This window comes from Poeciliopsis prolifica, unplaced genomic scaffold, assembly GCF_027474105.1.
Source record: "Poeciliopsis prolifica strain line A6 unplaced genomic scaffold, Auburn_PproV2 SCAFFOLD194, whole genome shotgun sequence".
Taxonomy (NCBI): domain Eukaryota; kingdom Metazoa; phylum Chordata; class Actinopteri; order Cyprinodontiformes; family Poeciliidae; genus Poeciliopsis; species Poeciliopsis prolifica.
The window spans coordinates 1-20,198 of NW_026562569.1; the positions used below are offsets into that span (position 1 = coordinate 1).

At 35.1% G+C, this 20,198-nt stretch overlaps 2 protein-coding genes across 2 annotated transcripts; both read right to left on the reverse strand.

The window, feature by feature from the left end:
- Positions 1 to 746: 746 nt before the first annotated feature.
- LOC129356788 (apolipoprotein L6-like) lies at positions 747 to 4,117 on the reverse strand. The gene is given in 5 exon segments (XM_055026337.1): positions 747 to 3,102; positions 3,527 to 3,539; positions 3,719 to 3,980; positions 3,983 to 4,093; positions 4,096 to 4,117. Coding segments are annotated over 5 exon segments (1,428 nt in total). The 3' UTR covers positions 747 to 2,082.
- A 968-nt stretch (positions 4,118 to 5,085) lies between these two features.
- LOC129356795 (uncharacterized) lies at positions 5,086 to 18,668 on the reverse strand. Its single transcript, XM_055026345.1, has 25 exons — positions 18,568 to 18,668; positions 16,869 to 16,921; positions 14,906 to 14,932; positions 14,727 to 14,795; positions 13,714 to 13,767; positions 12,193 to 12,231; positions 12,042 to 12,098; positions 10,478 to 10,549; positions 10,222 to 10,296; positions 9,572 to 9,631; positions 9,417 to 9,485; positions 9,277 to 9,336; positions 9,133 to 9,207; positions 8,999 to 9,055; positions 8,012 to 8,077; positions 7,820 to 7,873; positions 7,689 to 7,763; positions 7,519 to 7,590; positions 7,056 to 7,112; positions 6,682 to 6,741; positions 6,551 to 6,610; positions 5,919 to 5,990; positions 5,747 to 5,794; positions 5,586 to 5,648; positions 5,086 to 5,133 (listed from the first exon to the last, which is right to left on the reverse strand). Exons 2-25 carry the CDS (start codon positions 16,914 to 16,916, stop codon positions 5,086 to 5,088), a joined length of 1,437 nt encoding a protein of 478 aa, XP_054882320.1. The 5' UTR covers positions 16,917 to 16,921; positions 18,568 to 18,668.
- Between the last annotated feature and the right edge of the window lie 1,530 nt (positions 18,669 to 20,198).

The window sequence follows — 20,198 nt, forward strand, 5'->3', positions numbered from 1 at the left end:
GCAGCGCTAAAACTTTTCCTGAGATAAGAAAAAGTAAAAAAAGCATCACCTTTAGTAAATAAGCCCCAACCTGAATGTAAAGAAAGTTTCCCCTGTTTGTTCCTTCAGGGCCCATATTTACACACTCTGATTAGAAGTTCAGATGACTTTAAAGTGGAGGACAAACAAAATAATCTGATAAGATTATCTGATCAAATGGTTGGTTTGTTTCAGAAGCTTTCTTGACAAGATCATAAAAGAAGATATACAGATGTGATCAATTATATTTTATTAAACTTGATCTGAACTTTTTTGATATGATTTTTAGATAATTATTAAATGTAAATAATTTACATTTAAATAATAATTTTCTTACCATTATTTTAAGTTAAAGTAAAGATCATTTTTCCGCATGTTTGAAAATGATTGTGATTTGAAATGCGGGGCAGCAGCACCCTCTTGTGTTGGCAGAAGGAAGTGCAACATGACGGTGATCAACAGAACAAGTTTTATTTAGCTCTTAAGAAATAAACTCTGGGGAAAATAGTTAAAATAATTTCAGAATTAGCATGGTTAAGATTAAGAAAAAAAATTAAAATTATTATTTATAATCTGAATTTGACAGCTGTTTGCATTGAAAAGCCCAGAAACCACCAACCAGTCTGTCTCGTCAATTTTAAGCTTTCTGGCTCCCCCTAGCGGCCGTTTACTTTACTGCTCATAGACATTAAAAACCCCTCGAACAATTTTTTAAAAAACATATTTTATTTGTTCAGTAAGTAACCAGCATCATATAAAAACAAATTTATATATATATGGATATATAAACACTGAATAAAAACATTTTAAAATAGCAGAAATCCCATTTGAAATGAAAAAGCGATGTCTGGTTAAACCTGTTTCAACCTGTTGAAGCTTTCGGGTCGGTTTTTATAGCAACCGAATATAAAACAGCTGACAGTGAAAATAATATAAAAGAAACACAACTAGGATATGAACCTATAAGCAGCATTTTGTTTACAAATAAGCATTTAAATATTTGTAGTTTTACCCCAAAAGCAGCAGCGATACAAACAGCAACAGACTCCATGTTTCTCACTCAAACGTCTTGAAAGTCTTGAAAACAATATTTTCAGAGAAAAGTGGAAAAAAGTGAAAAACTCAAACATAGTTGTGGCGGATCAAACTTTGTTATTGTAAAAAAAAACCTTTGAAGACTTATTAAAAATGTTTCTGGTTTTTATTTGTGTCTGAAGATTCATAATATAACCTCACCGGTGCCGTTTCTTAAAACTGAAATTAAACCGTTGTTATATTATGAATTTTTTAAAAAAAGTGATGATTTTTACTTATAAACTGTTTTTCTGAGGAACTGAAACAACTTTAAAATTTAAAGTGTTAAAAAGCCTCAGTATTTTGTAGAAGTTCAGTGTCGACACATAATGTTTAAGTCAGTCAAAAAGCCCGCTGCCCTTAAAGCTGCAGTACGCAACTTTTCTAAAAAAAAAAAATATTTATTACATATTTATTGAAAGTTTGGTTTAGTGTGATCATTTCTTCTAAACTCTGGTTTAGATGTTCAGGCCGTCGTGCCTCAGGGCGTAGTATTTGGACCTGGATCCTTTGTGCCCCGGCTCCCTGCCACTTCCTCTCCTCTCCTCCTCTTGCTGCTGGTCTCCGGCGGCTCTATCGAAGCGTCTCCGGGCGCTCTCCACTCTGCCGCTCCGCTCTTCATTCTCCCTAACACGATGGTTCGTCTTCCTCGGAGACTCTTGGTCTCTGTGGCTTCGATGCGAGTCTTTTCGTCCCGTCTCCTCCCCTCCTGTCCTCCTCCAGCTCTCTCTGTCTCTGTGGTGATTTCCCCTCTCCTCCCTCCTTTCTCGTGTTTTTCTGTCTTTCTCGCTCCGGCTGCTGTGTCTCCTTGATGTCTCAGTTCTCCTCTGGGTTTTCTCCTCCTCTGCATGTTGGATCGTTGTTTTTCTGCTCTTTTTCAGGCTTCGTTTTGATTTCTGGGGTTTTGTTCGGTTCTTCTTTAGTCTTTCCAGGTGACGTTTGGGTCCCAGTTTCTTTCTCTTTCTTGCTTCCTTTCTCAAATTGTTTTTTTTAAACGTCTTTTTCTGCTTTCACACTTGTTTCATTTTCCTTCTCAGATATTTTCTCACCTTTGTTTTTTATCTCCACTTCTTGTTCCTTTGCATTCTTTTCTTCCTTTCTCTCTTTCTTTATTTTAAAAATGTCCAACACCGACTCTTTGCTCTTCTTTGGCTCCTCATCCTCCCTTTTTACTTCCACATCTTTATCCTTCATGCTCTTCTCCTCTTTTTTTTCTTTCGTTATTTTATAGATATCCGACGCTGTCGTCTCTTTGCTCTTTTTCGCCTCCACCTCTTCCTCTTTTTCCTCCACTTCATGTTCCTTCGCGCTCTTCTCTTCCTTTTTCTTTATTTTAAAAATGTCCAACATTGATTCTTTCTTCTTTGGTTCCTCATCGTCCTTTTTCTCCTCCATTTCTTCAGTTTTCTCCACAATCTTCTCTTCCTTTTTCTTTATTTTAAAGATATCCGACGTCGTCGTCTCTTTGCTGTTCTTCGGCTCCACCTCTTCCTCCTTTTTGTCCAGTTTCTCCTCCAGGAAGTCAATCTCCTGCTCTAGCTCTGCCAGTTTCTTCGGGTCGGACTCAAACTCGTCTTCCACCTCCTCGACGTCCTCGTACTCCTCCACCTCGATGCCGTCCATCGTCTTCTGCAGCTGCGTCTTCACCTTGTTCAGCTCCAGCAGGCCTTCCTGGAGGTCTTTGCACACCTGCCGGATCTTGGCGGCGAACTTGGTCTTGGCTCCCTTGTGGAGTTTGTGGGAGTCTTTGGCGAGGAAGAAGATGTCCAGGGCGAGGAAGAGGGCGGACATGACGCCCGTGGTGACGCTGACGGCCTGGACGGCCTTAGCGGCGCCGCCGGCTGCGCCCAGAACCTGAACGGTGCTGATGAGTTTATCGGTGTTGATCATGAGGGCTTTCCCCGCCCGGCCGCCCTCCTTCATCACGTGTTTGATGTTGTGGTTTAGAGCCTTTTTGGCGGCACTTTCTGAGTATTTCTCAAAATCCCATTCCTCCAGGGTGTTCATGCCCTCCTGCAACGGGAAGCAACAACACCAGACGATTAGCAGCTGCGTTTCCTTTAACCGTAGAAATGTGAAAAATGAAATGAAAATAAATCATCTTAATGGAAACACTCATGAGTGTTCATAAAAAGTTGAGCGCAAAAACATTCTTATCATTTGTATTTCAGCAAAATACGGAGATTGTTTCCACAATAATTTGAAGCGATTATCGTTGCTTCAATAGTTTTTCATCAACTAGTGTTGATGAAAAGGAAACTAGTTCAACTGGCAGATTGTTTCAATTAAAGCAGGAAAAATGAATTAACCTGCAATCAGAACTGGAACTTTTTCGTCCACATTAAGGAATAATTTACTTAGAGAAGCTGCTATTTCCTGATGAAAAGTTAGTTGTCATAAAGTGTCAATAAACAAGATATTTGTTTGTTTGGACGGTTTGCAGCCGGCTCCATCACAGCATCACACAGTTCATAAAAAGCTTCGTGTCATTTCCAGAAAAGCGATTGCTCTTCAGTTTTCTGGAGGTCTTCAGAGTTTTAATGGACTTTTTAATAGATTTTTCCCACCATGTTTTCAGGGGAATAGTTTCCGTTTTGATATTTTAAAATAATTTCCTCACCTGAACAACTCCAGGCACTTCCTGATGTCCTGGATCTCCTCCTGGTAGCCCTGGATCATCTTCTCCACCTTCTTGCGGTCCATGTTGGAGTGCACGGTGTCTGTGATGTTGGCCGTCGCCGACGTGATGCTGCCGGCCGTCGCCACGCCGATCCCCACCGCCGTGACGATGATCGACGCCCCGAAGGTGAACGGAGCCAGGATGAGGCCGGTGATGGTCGCCACGCTGCCCGCCACGCTGGCCACGCCCCCTCCCACAGCGGCCGTCCCGTCTTCTTGTGGAACTCGTCTGCGGCGTCGGCCATCGACAGCTCCAGGATGTGGTGCTGCAAGGACGCCCCCCGCTGGTTGAAAAGGTGAACGAAAACACGGGCTGCCATGTAACTCGATCGGCTGCCTGCTCCATCGCACTGCAGACAGAAAGTACAAATCAAAACATCAGGATGGAAATGGAAGGAGTTTCACAGGAACAAATAAATCAAAACTGCAGATTTGACACATTATTTTGTTGTTTGGCCAATAAAATGAACATTTTGACTTAATTTAGCTTCTGATCAAAATATTACACTTATTTTTATAGGTTGTTTTTGTTGATGAATTTATCTTAAAAAAACAAATGAATTCAACTCACTTTGAATCTGATCACATGGTTGGACTGAATCACTACTTTATAGATTTCAGTAAATTTTATGTTTTTGAAGCGTCTTCAGAAATGACGGAGTATTGATGAGAATAGTCATAACACAACTTTATTCTTTTTTTACTCCATCTTGTAATTTTTAAAACTTTATTCCCTTATTATTATTTTTTCCTTTATTCTCATAATATTTTGTCTTTATTTTGGTATTTTTTTTTCTACTTTATTCCTGTAGTTGTGTGACTTAAATCTTGTAATATCATGAGTTTATTCATGTAGTTTTATACATTTTTTACATTTTTTTATCCTGGCCCTAATACAATCATTTTTGTAAATTAAACTTCTGAATGGACGGATGCACAAATGGACAGAGAAATGCAACATTTTAAAAAATGGGACAAGGAATAAAGCCTGTAAATGTAATCCCAGTAAAATAAGTCTTTTCCTTTGAAGTTCTTACATTTGCTCATCTTCCTCCTGGAAATTTGAGGTCTCGTTCCACTCGGTCCAACCTGGAAACCAGCGGCTCAAATCCATCAGAGAACAAGAAACAAACACGGAACCAGATTTATGTTCAATTCAAACCAGTCTGATATCAACCTTTCAACCGAGTTCCACCACTCCATCAGCTCGTTGTTCTCCTGCAAACGCAGAAGCTTCTGTTAATCTGGAGACAAACTGCTCCGTTATTTAACACCCTGGTTTAATCCCACCTGCTCCATCTGGTCACGCTTTCTTCAGTGGGATATGCTGCCATCTCCACCGGCCACCTCCACCGTGCTCTCCTGATTTACAAATAGTTCAAGTTTATGGAGGTTCTTTTGTTTTCAATCAGAAAAACACACAAATATGTCTTATTCTCATAAAAGGAAAATATTTTGGCTCTGACAATCTGGATTTTCATTCAATCAGAGATGCTGTTTAAGTTCTGTTTCAATACTGAAATAATGCAGGAAGAAACAGTAAAACATTTTAAAGGTTCATAATGTCAAACAGGAACTTTCAGTTTGAAATAATTTCAGCTAAAAACTCCAACATCCTTTAATCAGTAAAGGAATCCATCAGTCTACTGAAAAAACCTCCTTTTTAATTCTTTATTTGTGGCAATAAAATCCAGAATAAGAAAATAATCCTTTAAAGATGCTTAGGATGTGGAGTTATATGTAAATATTATAATAAAGATGAGAAAATAAATCATTTATTTATTAATAACTTATGGAAATTAATTTATTCTGACCTGTGGAGAGTTCAGATCCTCCATCTCGACGCTCTCCTCAATAGGAGGCATTTCACTGGATTCCTGAATAGATAAAAATAAAACTGTTAAATAAATTAATCTGTCTGTAGGAACGAATTAAGTCAGTTTCATATGCAAACCCAACATTAAGCAGAAAATACCTCTTTGGACATTCTGGGAAGAGTTTTCTTGACTCGAAAAGACACAACCTATCAAACGTGAACAAGAACAAAATAAAACTTCAAGAAAATTTTACATTTCGTCACTATAAATAACTCCAAACTCAGTTTATTGTTCTGCAACTTAGAAATGACAAAGTAAAAAATAACTTGCTCTTCGTTTCTCCTTTATGCTTCTCTTGCAACTCAGTCCGCGTCCAGCAGGTGGCGCCGCGTCTTCACCTTCCTGCAAACCAACAAAAAAAGAAACAAAAACATCATCGGGTAACTGGAACATAAAACTGCTTAATTTTAGATTTATATAGGATTTTATTCAATATTAACTTGTTTTTATTTTATTTTCTGCAATTCAAATCAAACTCGAGATTCTCAAAATTCAACAAAAAGTCAAAACTAAAATCTTATGTAAATTAATTTCAGGTGTAAATTTTTTTTAATTTGATCATCAAGGTTTACAGATAATGAAAAAACCCAAACCAAAAAATATTGTCAAAGAGCAATAAAGGATTTTAATACAAAAACTCTTAAATGTTTTTTATCTTTATAAACTCTGTTTGCCACATTGTTTGTACAACTTTTTCCACCACATTTTTTCCTTCCACTCAACTTACCATTAATATAAATAGACAGAACTGATCATGAACAGCCGGGTCTTTGTATTACTCCATGTGGCATGAATCTAATTAACTAATGATTTAAAACTAAAATCATTAGTTTTAAACATTTCGATTGTTACTAGCAGTAGCAGAATATTTATATTTATTTATAGAATTAGGTTGTTTTTACCTGCTGCTCCGTATTTCTAGGCGTTCGTTTGAACATCACAGACAGCCCGGCTTTTTTCTCCTGTTTCATAAACATGAAGGTTTAAATTAAGAGGGAAAAAAGTGTTAAGATGTGAAATCTAAGGGATTTACCTTCGTGGTACAAAGATTATCTGTACTGGCTGATAATTCTTGTTGAGAGGTGCTGTCGTCCTTTAAAAAGAAACATTTAATCATTTTAAGTAAAATTCAAACAAAATGATACAATATAGACAAAACCTTGAGATTATACTCAAATATTTGTATATTTTTAGTGAATTAACAAACGTAAAATACAGTTTTCATGAAAAAGCTCAGAAAATATCTTAACTCTGGTTTAAATGTTTGGATTTAAACTCACTTTAATCCTCAGATCTGAACAGTTTAAGAAAATAAAGCTACATGTTTTGTGAAGCTCCAGGAGCAGAAATGACTAAAGGGATTGTCAATGTTTGGTCTAGTCAAAGGTTTCAGGCTCTGGCTCTTACGTTCCCAGCCTCAGTCAGGCTGTCCCAGCTGGACGACAGCTGCTTCGTCAGCGGATCCTGGAAAAGAGAAAAATCATTTCAACATTAAATTTTTTTATAATATATTGCTCATTTTATAAACTTAAAATGAGAGAAAACTAATTGATAAGTAACTTTTCAGCAAGATATAGAAACTTTATTAAGAAAATAATTTCTTAATATTGATTAAAAAAAAGTTCGAGTTCTTTTGGCAGATTATTTCACTTATAAAAATATATTTTCCCATGTTACAGATTATACAATAGAAATTCAATATTTTCATGAATATCACGTATAAATCTGGCTTTATATTGGCAGGATTGTTTCCCCGTTGAGCTCAAAGTGTCTATTTTAAAGAAGAATAAATATGTTGAACATCAGAGATGAACAGTTTAGGTTTTACGAATAAAATAAACACTTTTGCTGCTTTAAATGATTTCATCACCTCAGTAGCAACGGAGCGCGGAGACGGTTTAGGCGACTTTTTAAAGAAGCCTGTAAGTCCTCCCGTTTTCTCCTGCAGCAAAAGATAATTCCATATAAAAAGAAAGTGAATATTTGTGATGAGAAACTAAATTAAGTCAAACTTTTAATTTTGATTAAATTTTCTTTTACTTTTGCTGGATTTGCCTCCAGCAGATCTTCAGTGCTGCCAAACAAGGTTCCGTTTTCGCCGGTCGCATTTGAGCCCTAAAGACACAACAGAGATTAAAATCTGGATGAAGAAACAAAAATGTTTATTCTACCTCCTCTGCAGGCTTCGGACTTCTCTTAAACATGCCGCTGAAAATATTTTTGTCCTAAAAATAGAAAAAAACAACCAGATCTAGAAGGTGGATTCAAAGCGAAGCGTGTTTGATTTTCAAACTTTGGAGGAAAAACACATTGATTGGTTTTAAAAGGAGAAGAAGTGAAGTTCAGGTGTTCGTTTAACTGACCTCGTCCAGCAGGTTGTCAAAGCTTGAAGATCTTTTGAATATTCCAGCCTGGCCTCCTTTTTTCTCCTGCAATCAGACAAACATAATTTCTGTCTATTAATTTAATGAAAAACTGAATTGGACTCAACAGTAATCATGGAGTTATCTCTGTAGCCACATATTTAAACTGCAGGAGGATAAACTGATCACTTTCTCCTACTACTCTCCAATTTCAACTATTTGCTGCAATTTAAACTACAGCTGAAATGATTAATGTGACCCATATTCATGTTTATGCTTATAGGAGGTGCAAGAGCAACATTGTCACATTTATTAATCCAATAATATTAATAGACTTAGGATATTAAATCAGCTTTAGCAGCAGCTGGTCTCATCCACATTACAATAATTTAGTTTATTTAGTATTTAAGGTAAAAGCTGCTCAGTAGCTATGAGATTTATGACATAAATCGTATAATTATGTGGATTCAATGTGTTTTATGAGGTTTAAGTCAAAAATCTCATAAAACATACAACTGTAAAAAAATGTACAACTCAAATAACGCAAAAACACAAAATCTGACCAAGTCATTTTTGTCTAGTTTCTAGTGCAAATATCTTAGAAAAAATTCAAATACGATTAACTTAAAAGTAACTTTTCAGTAAGAAATAGAAGTATGTTTTAAGTAAATAATTTCTTAATATTTGTTAAAAAAAAACAAAAAAACTAGTTCCCTTGGCAGATAGATTAACTTAAAATGTGAAAAATGTCTTGTTTACTCAAATCATTATAAAAAGTTAGGTTTAATTAGTTTGTCTTATTTCAAGTGTAATAAAATTGACCAAAATTAGTGGGTAACATTTTGTGTTTTTGCAGTGTATTAAATGTTTAAAGCTTAAAGAAAACTGCAAACGTTTATAGTTTCTGTTCAGATAATGAATGAAGAAACGTTTTCAGCCCATGTTCACGTTAAAAAACGAGAGGAAGTGGTTTAATGAAATGGAAACCTTTGGGCCGGTCAGGTCCTCACTGCTGGCGGACAGTCGTCTGTCAGTGTCCATGTCCTGCAGGCAGAAGCAGAAAACGGTGAAGAAAAACCCAGAATCAGGAGTTTTGTTTACATCTGATGACGCTGCAGTACCTGTGTCTCTGCTTTAGCGCCCTCTGCTGCTGGCTTCAGTGTTTTCTTAAACTTGTTGCTGAAAATGTTTTTCTCCTATAAATACGACACTGAAAGTCAGTAAACGTTTTGAGATGAGGAGACTGAAGGTGTTGAGATCCAGACCTTGTTATTCTCAGCCAGGTCTTCACAGCTGGCTGACGGATCCCTCTGAGCCTCTCTGTCCTGAAACAGAAAGTCATTCAAAAGGTTTTATATATGTTTTATAAGACTTTATAAAACATTGGACAACAACAACCGCTTACTGGAGTCTCAGTCTTTTCTTCTTTGGGCGTCTTTTTGAGGAGTCCACTGAACAGACCTCCAGCTTTCTCCTGATGAAACGTCAGAATAAAAGCTTGAGGATAAACCAGGAGGTTTGATGTGAGTTTATTGTTTCCTGGGTTTTTCCCTCACTGACCTGCTTGTTGTCAGATAAGTTCTCGGTGCTGGCCGAGATGTCAGAGTCGGAAACGGCATCCTGGAAACAAAAACCAGAGACTTTCAGACCGACAGCCACGGTATCCTGCAGGGAATCGGTGAGAGAGGAAACATGTTGATTTGACGGGTTAATGTTACCCATCAGTTTCTAAAATAACTGTCGGAGGAAAAAGCAAACGAGAAAGAAAGGAGCATAAAAAGAAAGAACGAAAGGAAGCAAAGAGAAAAACTGAGCAAAAAAGCAAGCAAGGAAGAAAAAAAAACAAAAAAAAGGGAAAACAAGAAGCATATCTGAATTAAATTCAAATATTGAATAAAATCATTTTCAACTTTATACAACATCCTCAACGGGTTAAAAAGTGTCGGGAATGTGGAAAATTTGGAAGATTTCTTTCAGAGGAAGAGAATCATAAAGCCGCTGCATGTTTAAAACGCCACTGTGTGTCTTAATCACAGCTACACATTTGAACACATTTCCACCATAATTCCACCTTCTGCAGGTTTAAAACACATGTTCTTGTATTTTATAGATAAACACAAGGAGCTCTGGCCTTTTTCCATGAATTTACTTAATGAAGTGATAAAATGCTTGATGAAACATACTGCCTCAGTTATTGAACCTGTGCTTACGTGGGTTGGTTCACATGTTTTCTCCTCTTCTTCTTCTTTCTCCACATCTTCAGAATCACTTTCTGCTTTTCTGACCTGAGAATGAATAGAAGTGAAAACAGCTTATAAGAAGGAGAAACAAAACTGAAGCGATGTAACTTTTTACATCACTTATGATGTGATGCATATTCTTAAACTTAAAGAAATAGACTTTACAGTGAAAGGTTTAAATAAACGACTTCATAATAAGGCTATATTTTGGCATTCATGATTTTACCTTCAGGGCAGGAGAGGATGATTTCTCCTTGGGTGTTTTGCAAAACATTTCAGCGAGGAGACCTCCGTTCTCCTGATAACACAGAGAATAAAAAACAGTTATATTTAATGTTTCCACACAAGGTAATTTGAGGATAATATCAATATTTGTGTTCTATAAAAAAAGGAAGAAGTGGGATCTATATCTCTTTCCAGTCGTGTTTTTTAAAAAGACATTTCTTCCCCTTCACTTGTCATCAATATGACATGAAGACTTTGAAAGAGCGGAAGCAGAACTGGTTTGTGTTGGACTGTACCGGTTTGTGTTCTGCATTGTGTTTCTCTTTGCTATTGTCTCCCTGGAGCAGATCCCAGTCATCAGCAGTAGCGATTTTTGGTTTGGGCTGTTGCCCAGGGCGGCACTAAAACAGGTGGAGGGATAAAACCTTTTTTCTAAAGTATATTTATTTGTCAGTCTTGAAAACCTTTTAAATGCGTGAAGTTAGTAATGTGTGGGCTGGGATTATGGAGGTTATTATACATGTTTTGTGCAGGTTTGAACAACATTTTGATCTGACCCAGAATTTGAAAGGTTTCCTGCATTTTGATTGGTTAGGAGGCAGCAGAAGGCGGGGCCTGCCCAGGGCAACATTCATGCAAAAATCACCACTGGTCATGAGTGTTTTTATTTAGAGTTCAGATGCTTTTTCCACATAAAATTGAGTAAAATAGTCTCCAAACCAAAAAATAAATAAATACTTTGCAAGAATCAATAAAGTTTAAAAGATGTGTTAAAGAAGTACAAAAAAGCCTAAATGCCAGGAAAAGGGTTATCCTAAAACCAGGGTGTCCAAAACGAGGCTTGCAGTCGTTTGAAGGTTTGTTTTTGATCCCTGACCATAAATTAAAAATATGAGTAATTATTGCCTGACAGCAAAGACCCAGATAGACACTTTCTATTATAATTATTTGAAAGAGATTTTCAAACACAATCCAGGTTTCTGCTTTTCCACTCAGATTTATTGTACCTTAATTGCCACCAATTATCCTTGGCCCAATAAAGAAAGAGCTGGCCTACTTACCCTAAAAAGAAGAACAATTTACCTCTAAACCTCTAAATGTGGAAAGTACATGCCTGTCTTTTAACAATGCAATTGTGCAATACACTTACTATCATCTTGTATAAACAAAATTAATTTTCTAAAACAAAACAAGGACTTCTTTGTTGCTTAAAATCTTGCATGTGTAGTATTGAGCAGATTTCTTTTATTTTCATATCTTAAAAGTTAATTTTAGTGCTTTCAACTACACAATCTTTCACAAAACATAATGCTTATATAAATCAATGCCCTCTTTTTAATTCACAAACAGGAAATTTTGTGAATTTCCAGTAAGCAAATGTTGCTTACTGTAAATGTTGTTTACAGTAAGCAACATGTGCTTACTGTAAATGTTGGCGTTTTCTTTTTGGCTGCGTCGAAACATTCCCACTTATTGCTCTACCAAAAAAAAGCACAGAAGAAGACATTATGAATGCTGTTTGTAAGACAGCTGGGAGCTGGCGCTTTGAAGCTGCAGGTAAATACCCGCTTGAAATCCATATCATCTGCAGCAGCTTCTGTTTGGTCAGTTTGTCTGGAAGTCTGGTGGGAAAGAAGAAGACATTTTATTTAAAACGTTATTAAATAAACAAGTCAGGATTTGATATGAATGCGCCTCTGTTCGGTAAATTCATACCTTTCTGGGTTCACTGGGTCTCGTTGCTGCTTTTGGTTCCTGCCCAAATAAGAAGAGTAAATAAAAGATGGAAGATATGTGAAACTTTAAGAAGCTCCTTCACCAAACTGCTGAATCACATGTAAATAAGAATAAAAATAGGAATAAGTCTAAATCTGAAGTTGTGAAGCTGTTTTTTAAGAATGAACTGACTGTTTTATACATTTCCTGCGAGTCTCTGCGAAGCAGCAGCAGTTTCAGACGGTTTTAGTTTGGTATATTGTTGCTGGATGCTGCCATTCAGCTAATAAAATATATTTAAAAAAAAAACAAAAATAAGAATCTTCTGGATATTGTTCAAGATTAATATTATTATTATAGCAAGACTATACAGTCATGAAAGAAATCAGGACAGTCCATTAAATATTCACTTAGTTAATAACAGAATATTGACATGTAACCTGTTAAGTTATGCCTGAAAAGTGACGTGAAGCAGGTAAATTTCTTTTGACTTAACTTTTTCTTAAATCAAAGATATAAACAAAAATCTGTTTTCCAACTGAAGACAGAGTTTCTGCAGGTTTTCCCAAAACACATTTAAGACTTTTAAAGACCTTTTAAAGAGCATTATGAATGAAATGTAAGAACTAAATCTCCAAAGAAATGCATAAATTTGGTCCAGCCACCTGGCAAAAACAAGCTAGTTAGCCAGCTAGCAACAGCATGTTAGCAGTGAGTTACAGAACGCAATGAGGACGTTTACATGTGATTCAACCTTATGCCTGATAGAAAAGTCCCACTAGAAAAAGAAGTGTATAGTTTATACAGTTAAACAGTCCTACAAAGACTAAATTTAAGACCAGCTTACTTCTTTAAAGACATTTTAATGCCAAATAAAAGACTTTATAAGGATTTGCAGACAGTGTGTGCATGGTGAATTTTATGATGCTGATTTGAGAAGCATCATAAATTCTGTTGCAGCAAAGCAAATCCAGGCCAAGACATTTCTACCTCCATGAGCTTTTTTTCCCAGGAACTCTGTATCTGATTTGCACCAAACATCTTGTCTGTTATGCTGTCTAAACAATGAAATTCTCATTTCTTTAAAGATGAGAAGTCGATATTTGTTTGAGACAAGTCCTTTCTCCTTGCACACTGTGATGAAAGAGTAACTGGTGGGTTTTTGGAGTCTTCACTTTCACTTTGACTCTCAGGGGTGCAAAACATTGTAAACGCCTGAGTTTTAAACAGGAAAACTTCCTTCAAAATGACCAGAAATAACGTTCTCATAAAGCGCATTTTATTCAAATGAGATTAAATTTATACCCATATTTTTGTAACTATTTGAACTGATAATAAATATCAAAATATTTAGCAGCATTCAAATTGTTTTACATGAATATACATACCCAGAATTAAACTCAATGAAATACATAAATATAAGATATTTTTTAGACTATATCAGTGCGTCTCACAGTTTTAACACAATTTTCTCTTCACATAAAATTTCTTGAAATATTTTATTTTAAAAGTTATAAATACCTCGCTGTTTGAGGCTGCTGCTTTTTTTATTCTGTATTCTGTGTGAGTCAGCTCCTGCAGAGAAAAATAACTAATAGGTCAATTAATAATCCCAGTTGGAGATTTTTAAACATTCTAACTTTAATTTTACTGTTAAGCATCTTTAAACAAAATAACACCTTATTTTGTTCTTTTAAACACACTGTTTACAAACCTAATCCACTAAATGGTCATTATTTTGTAAGAAATTACATTTTTATAGAAAGTGTTCAATAATTAATTTAAAACTAAAGAAATAAAAGAAAATACTTCAATATTTATGAAGAAAATCTAGATAATGTCACTTTTGTCACCAGTGGATCTGAACTCTGTTGGCTGTTAAAACACAAATTACAAAAAGCAAATTGCGTCAACTTGCAAGGCAGAAGGATTATGTTTTCACACAGGGACAGCTTGGTTTATGTAGCATTTTCCCTTAATGAACAAACCATAACTTGGTACTGTCACGTTGTCATCAGGAAGTGGATTATTGTAAGACTTCTGACATGTTTTTTGAATAATCTACATTGAAAACTTCCTGTTTTTATTGTTAAAAATATGTAAAAAGGGGGAAAAATGTGTAATGTCTATGAGAATAATTGTGAGTTAACTATTATTCTCATACGATAAATTGTGATGAAATATAAAAGATTTGTCAGCTCTAAAAGTGGAGTTTAATTTTGCATAGGATGCTTTGTCCAGATGCGTAGGTTGAGTTCACTGCTCTTTTGCATAAAAACTAAAATCAGGATGTAACAAAAAAATAAAGCATGTCTTGTTAAAGTTAATGTTCTTTTTCTGAATAAGCAATGGATTTTACAGGTGAGTTCATAAACCCTCCTTTAGGCTTGATTAGTTTTAGATTCAACTTAAGCTCCAACGCCGGTCACTGAATCACATGTTTACAGATTTTAACAAACTCTAATAAAGCAGAATTAAAATTGAAACAAGCATATGTAAGTGTTTTGTAGCTTTGAGTAAAACTTTGAACTCACAGCATCTTTGGGTCGAGGAGGCATCAGAGGAGCTGGCTTCACGTCTCTCTCTGCCTCGTTTCTTTTGACCTGAAAACAAAGTTTCAGGGTTTTAACATCCTGGGATTTATTATAAAGCCCATTTATAGAAGCTCTTTCATTATTACAGGTTAATGGAAGACTTGAGTTTATTGCTCTACCTCTGAGGGCTTTGGAGGAGGTTTAGGCTGGAGGAAACAAAACAAAATCACTGAATGAGTTGTGTCGGTTTGATTTCAAATATTCTCAGATCCCAGCCCTCTATCGCGAAACAAAGAGTCATAACCCAATATATTTATATAAGTTTATCAATTCATAATGTACAACATTGTAAGGGCATCTAATATTTTTACCAAGCAATGTTCATATTGCTTGTATGAAGCTCATGCAGCTGAAAAGAAAAACAAATTCAGAAGGAAAATGGTGGAAAAATTAATTTAAATTGAAGATGTTAGTGAATCTAAATATCTTTCTGCATTTAAAAAAAAAATTATGATGAAGCAATACAGCACTGGATAAACTGGTGTTTTATTTTGCATTTTTGTTATTTTCTATTTTAAATGCATTTAATTGTCTTCTGAGCTGAACAGCTTTTTTCTTTTTATGTGAATATAGGTCAGCTATATGTTCATACTTCTTTCTGCCCTTTTCCATTCATTATACTTTTATTTATTCCATGAACTATTCATTTATTATTGAGTGAATAAAATGAAAAGCCAGCTACAGATACACATTTAAAATAAGGGTGAACTTTGTATATCAGAGGAACAAATAAAAGGAAATGGCGTTGATGTTGTAAAGGTTCATGCAGAAACATGCATGGCTCTGGGAATGCAGAACATCCCAGAAACCTGTCGGTTCAGTTTGAGTAATGTTAGTGTAGCCAGGATTTGTTTGTCTCACTCTCACATGAGGCATGTTCAGGAAGTTTGATTTGTGAGATATTTCATCACTGCTCTGAAATGTGACACTTTATTAGTTGCCATAAGCCACCAAGCTGCCAGCAGAGACACACTATTCCACTTGAAGGTTCAGCAAACACATTAAAAACAGTAAAAACTGTTAATAAAACAGAAAATGGAATCATTTATTTTAATATAGACATGCAAATATTTAAAACAATTTTTTTTCTTAAATTATTTACCAACAGATTAGAGTTTGTTTATAATTGATATTTTACGTACTAGCTAAGGTTTCATTTTATGCATGTATTTCATGCTTTTATGTGCAAATCATTGTTTATAATTCACATTGTGGAAAGCAATAAAACAAACACTTATTGTAAAGAACAAGCTTACAATAATTTATTAAACTTATTTTTTGAAAAATTATTTTTCTTTATTCCAAAAAATTATTTTTTTGGCTGCTTATACTAATCAATTTGCTGAAAATATATATGGTAAATCTAAAAAATACTAATAGAAGCAGAGCTCAGATTAACATTTTTATTACATCATGATGTTGGAAGCAGGGTTTTGATAATTTCTCATTACAGTTCAGTTTGATTTTGTTGTAACTTTTGTCTCTTTTTAGAGTGTTTGCTAGTTTTTAGTATTATTATCAGCTAAATATTGTTTAGTTGTAATTAGTTATAGTAGTAGTTTTAGTTTTTTCATACTTTGGTTAATTATGGGTGCAGATCTCAAACAGGTCAAAGTTTTGTCATCATGTTTACAATTGTTGGGTGGTGAATACTCACCAAAACACACATTTCAAAAAAATTATTTCATTGTTGTTGAACAACAAATAATTCTGGCGTTTTTGCTGTTTTTGCAGACTAGCATAAGCGTCGCCAGCAGAATTACAGAGCGTTGCAATTTTCCAACATCTAACATAATCTAGTTGTGTCACATTAGTTCAAAAGGTTGATAAATAGATTTATAAACACATAAATGAAGGATCATATATCTGCAATTCGAGTATGTTTTAGTAAGTTGTATAAATACACAACATAGTTACAGTTAATTATAGTTTTTCCCTATTTATTGCCACTTTTATTCATTTCAGTTAATAAAAACGTTTCGGTTATTTTGTTTGTTTTTAACTATCATAACCTCGGTTGAAGTCATTTTTATGTTGTATAAATATAAACTGATCATGTTTTATGTTTGCAGGTTTCCTCACCGGTTTCGGCTTCTTTTTGACCTCTGGCTTCATCATGCAGGCCTCCATCCTGCCTGCAGGAGCAACACAAAGACAGTTCAGCAGGAAGCTTTTGGGTTTGTGAGTGAGAATTATTCATATAAAGAGAAGAATATAAAAGTTAGAAACCAGCGACCTCTGAATACATTCGCTAATGTATTCAGAGGTCGCTGAATAACCTAATAAACTTGGATTAACATCATTATCATCAGGAAAACACTGGTCATTTTATGCTAATTTGAATAATCATTAAACTTTCATTTCATGCATTACTGCAAGACATAAAAATGAACTGAAAAGAACTTTAATTACTGGCTTAAAGTTTTGTTTTTTTATCAGCTTTTCTACCAGCTAAAATTTTGAGCAAAATGTGGACAGATTCAGTTTCCACTAGATTCCACAACTAACTTAAACAAAACTCAAATCTTCTAATCCTCTGGAGACAACAGGCCAAAGGAGAACAAAAATCAAGACAATTATCGACATTCCTGAGCATCCTCTTCCTTAAACTGCTTTCCAACAGAGTGTCTACAGTCAGAGGCCTCTTCAGATCCACTGTAACACAGACTGCTGCAGTAGATCCTCCAAAGAACCTTAGATGACATGAGTTAAAACAACATTTAATCTCCCTTTGGGATTAATTAAATATTATCGAACTGAATTTGAATTGAAGAAAAAAAATACCTTTTTTTTGGCTAAAACAATAAAGAAAGAATAAATCTTCAGACTTAAAATTTTTAAATTTTGATTATTTTTTTCACACTTTATAAAATACAAGTATTCAATTTATACTTGATATTTATTCAGTGAGCAGAAAGTTACAGAAAATGAGAATCAATAAAAAGATGAAAATAAAGAAAGAAAAGCTCAAGATCATAATGAATGTAGGACAAAAAAATAATTATACGAGAAAGAAAATGAGGAAGAAAAGGCAGATGAAAAATGAAAAAAAATCTTTAAAATTTATATATATATATATAATTTCCAAATGATACACCAGAAGGAACATAGAAGATAACGTTAGAACACAGATTGTGTTCAAACAGGAGGTCTCACTTCAACATAAATTGTAGATGTGCGTTTGTGTCTGGTGCATTTCTGGTTAAGACGTTCTTATTCGTGATTCAGTGACCAGAAATTGCACTCGAGAGTAGTAATACTTCATAAATAAATATACCCTATGAAAACATGTAGATATCTAAAGATACACATCTGAAGAGCAACTGAAAATCTATACATCAGGAACAAAAGTTGAAGAATGGAAAGGAGCGAGTGAGGAAACAGTTTTAATCTCCTGATAAGTTGTCTTCGTACATTAGCAGAAATGAATTCATAAATCAAAAACCAGGATGAATGAAGCTAAAAATTCACCCGACTGTCATAATTAAACAGAATTTCATCCCACACTTTCTGTACAATCACCACTGTATTTCACTTTGACAGTGACATCTCTGACATATGTTCGTAAATTAAACAATAAACCCATTTAACTGTCTGCAGCTATGTATCCTTTTTATTGTGTTGAACTGAAATCTGAAAATAGCCGTTGGTACATTTTAGCTAAAGCGCTCGCGCAAACTTAGAAGCTCCACAAAGATCGTCGATGGACGAAATTGACGTTTAAAACCATCAACGGATGAAACCAACCGAAGTTAAGTGAGGCCTATCAGCTTGAACCTACCGGAGATCCTTCAGAGATCCCTCTGCGATCCTCTCCTCAGAGTTTCAACAATGATTGATTTATAAAAAAAAAATAAAAACAAACGGGAGGCTCCTTCACCGTCATCAGACTCCCAGCAGTTTTAAAACTTCGCCACTCCCCGCTCTGCAGCATCTGCACTCAAGATGCGTTCAGGAGCCGTCCGAAAAACACGGAAAACAACACTTACTTGACAAATCATTCAAATGTTTATGTATTTATTCCACTTATTAATGTTCAAGGGATTTTAACGAGTAGTTCAGCAGATGGACATTGATATCAGAGTTATTTTTTATTTCTTTTTGCTATGCAGGTTAGGAAACATAATATGTATATATTGATTTATAAACTGCATGTATGCAGATCATAAGGTTTGAACATTTAATTTTTGTCATTTTACTTCCTTTATATAATAAACTATTTAAAAAAACAGATTTTGTTCTTATTTATTAATGTTCTCAGTTTATAGGGAAAAAAACTTCAGTGTTTATATTTTGTCAATTTCATCTTGGATTTGAAGTGGTTGACTTTTTAATGTTGTATTTTTCCTTTAATTTTTAATTTTATTCAATAAAAAGCTATTTGTTTACATTAATTTGTATATCCTTTTTATGCATGTTTTTAGGTTGCGTTAAATGCTGTGGAAGTGCTTATAAATATACATTTTTATAAATAATGGTTATTTTGTGCTGTTTGAACTTTTCTACAAAAGTATTTATATGTGTATTATTTTCTATCAAATATAAGTTACAAGCTATGAATTTACTAGTTCTTTTAGTGCTAGGAGTGACACTAAATAATGTAAATAATAGTTCAGTGCGGATGTTGTGTGTACATGTCTAAAATTTGTCATCACAAATGTCTCTGTCAGTGAAACAATGATGCAGCTAGTCTATTCATGTGTGCTGCCTGTCCATCCCATGTCCTCATGTTTGCTAAGCTGTGTTCATCTCCACGTCTGGTAATCCGCAGATTCCGACACCACCCAAAGGTGACTTCACCTGTGGAGCAAAGCATCTTTAAACAAACTCAAACACACCCGCAGAGCTTCTCTGCTACAAAATTATCTTGGTGAAACTTCTTGTTGCATGAGAAAAACACTTCCTGACCAGCAAAAAGAGCCCACTGAGCAAACGCATCAGTGTTTCAAGTTTCTCACCTTCTTTGGGATGAAAAGATGATTGGAGAACCTTTGCCTCCTCTGGTTTCTGGCTGTGAACTCACCTGGGACAAGGGGCGTGGTCAGGTTTGGTGGCTACATGTGTCTGCATGCAACTCACAAGTTTCACAACAGTCATGATTTTTGCATGTCAATAGTGATTTTCTAAAGTTAGAAAAGGATGCGGGGTAGAGAGGCAGAAGTTGGAGTTGAAATGCTCGATAACCAGCGTGCATTGAATATCACATGAGGAATTCACAGATCATGTAGCTGAAAATCTTGTTTCACCTTCAGCTTCAGCTTTTCTACACATGGGTTACTGAGTTTGTTGTCACATGTTGAGTCCAACAAAATTAATTAAAAACATGCAGCGAAAGTTTGTAAATGTAGTTTATTTTTACCAAGATAAAAAGAGAATTAGAAGGCAAAATATGTTGTATTCGAACACAATATA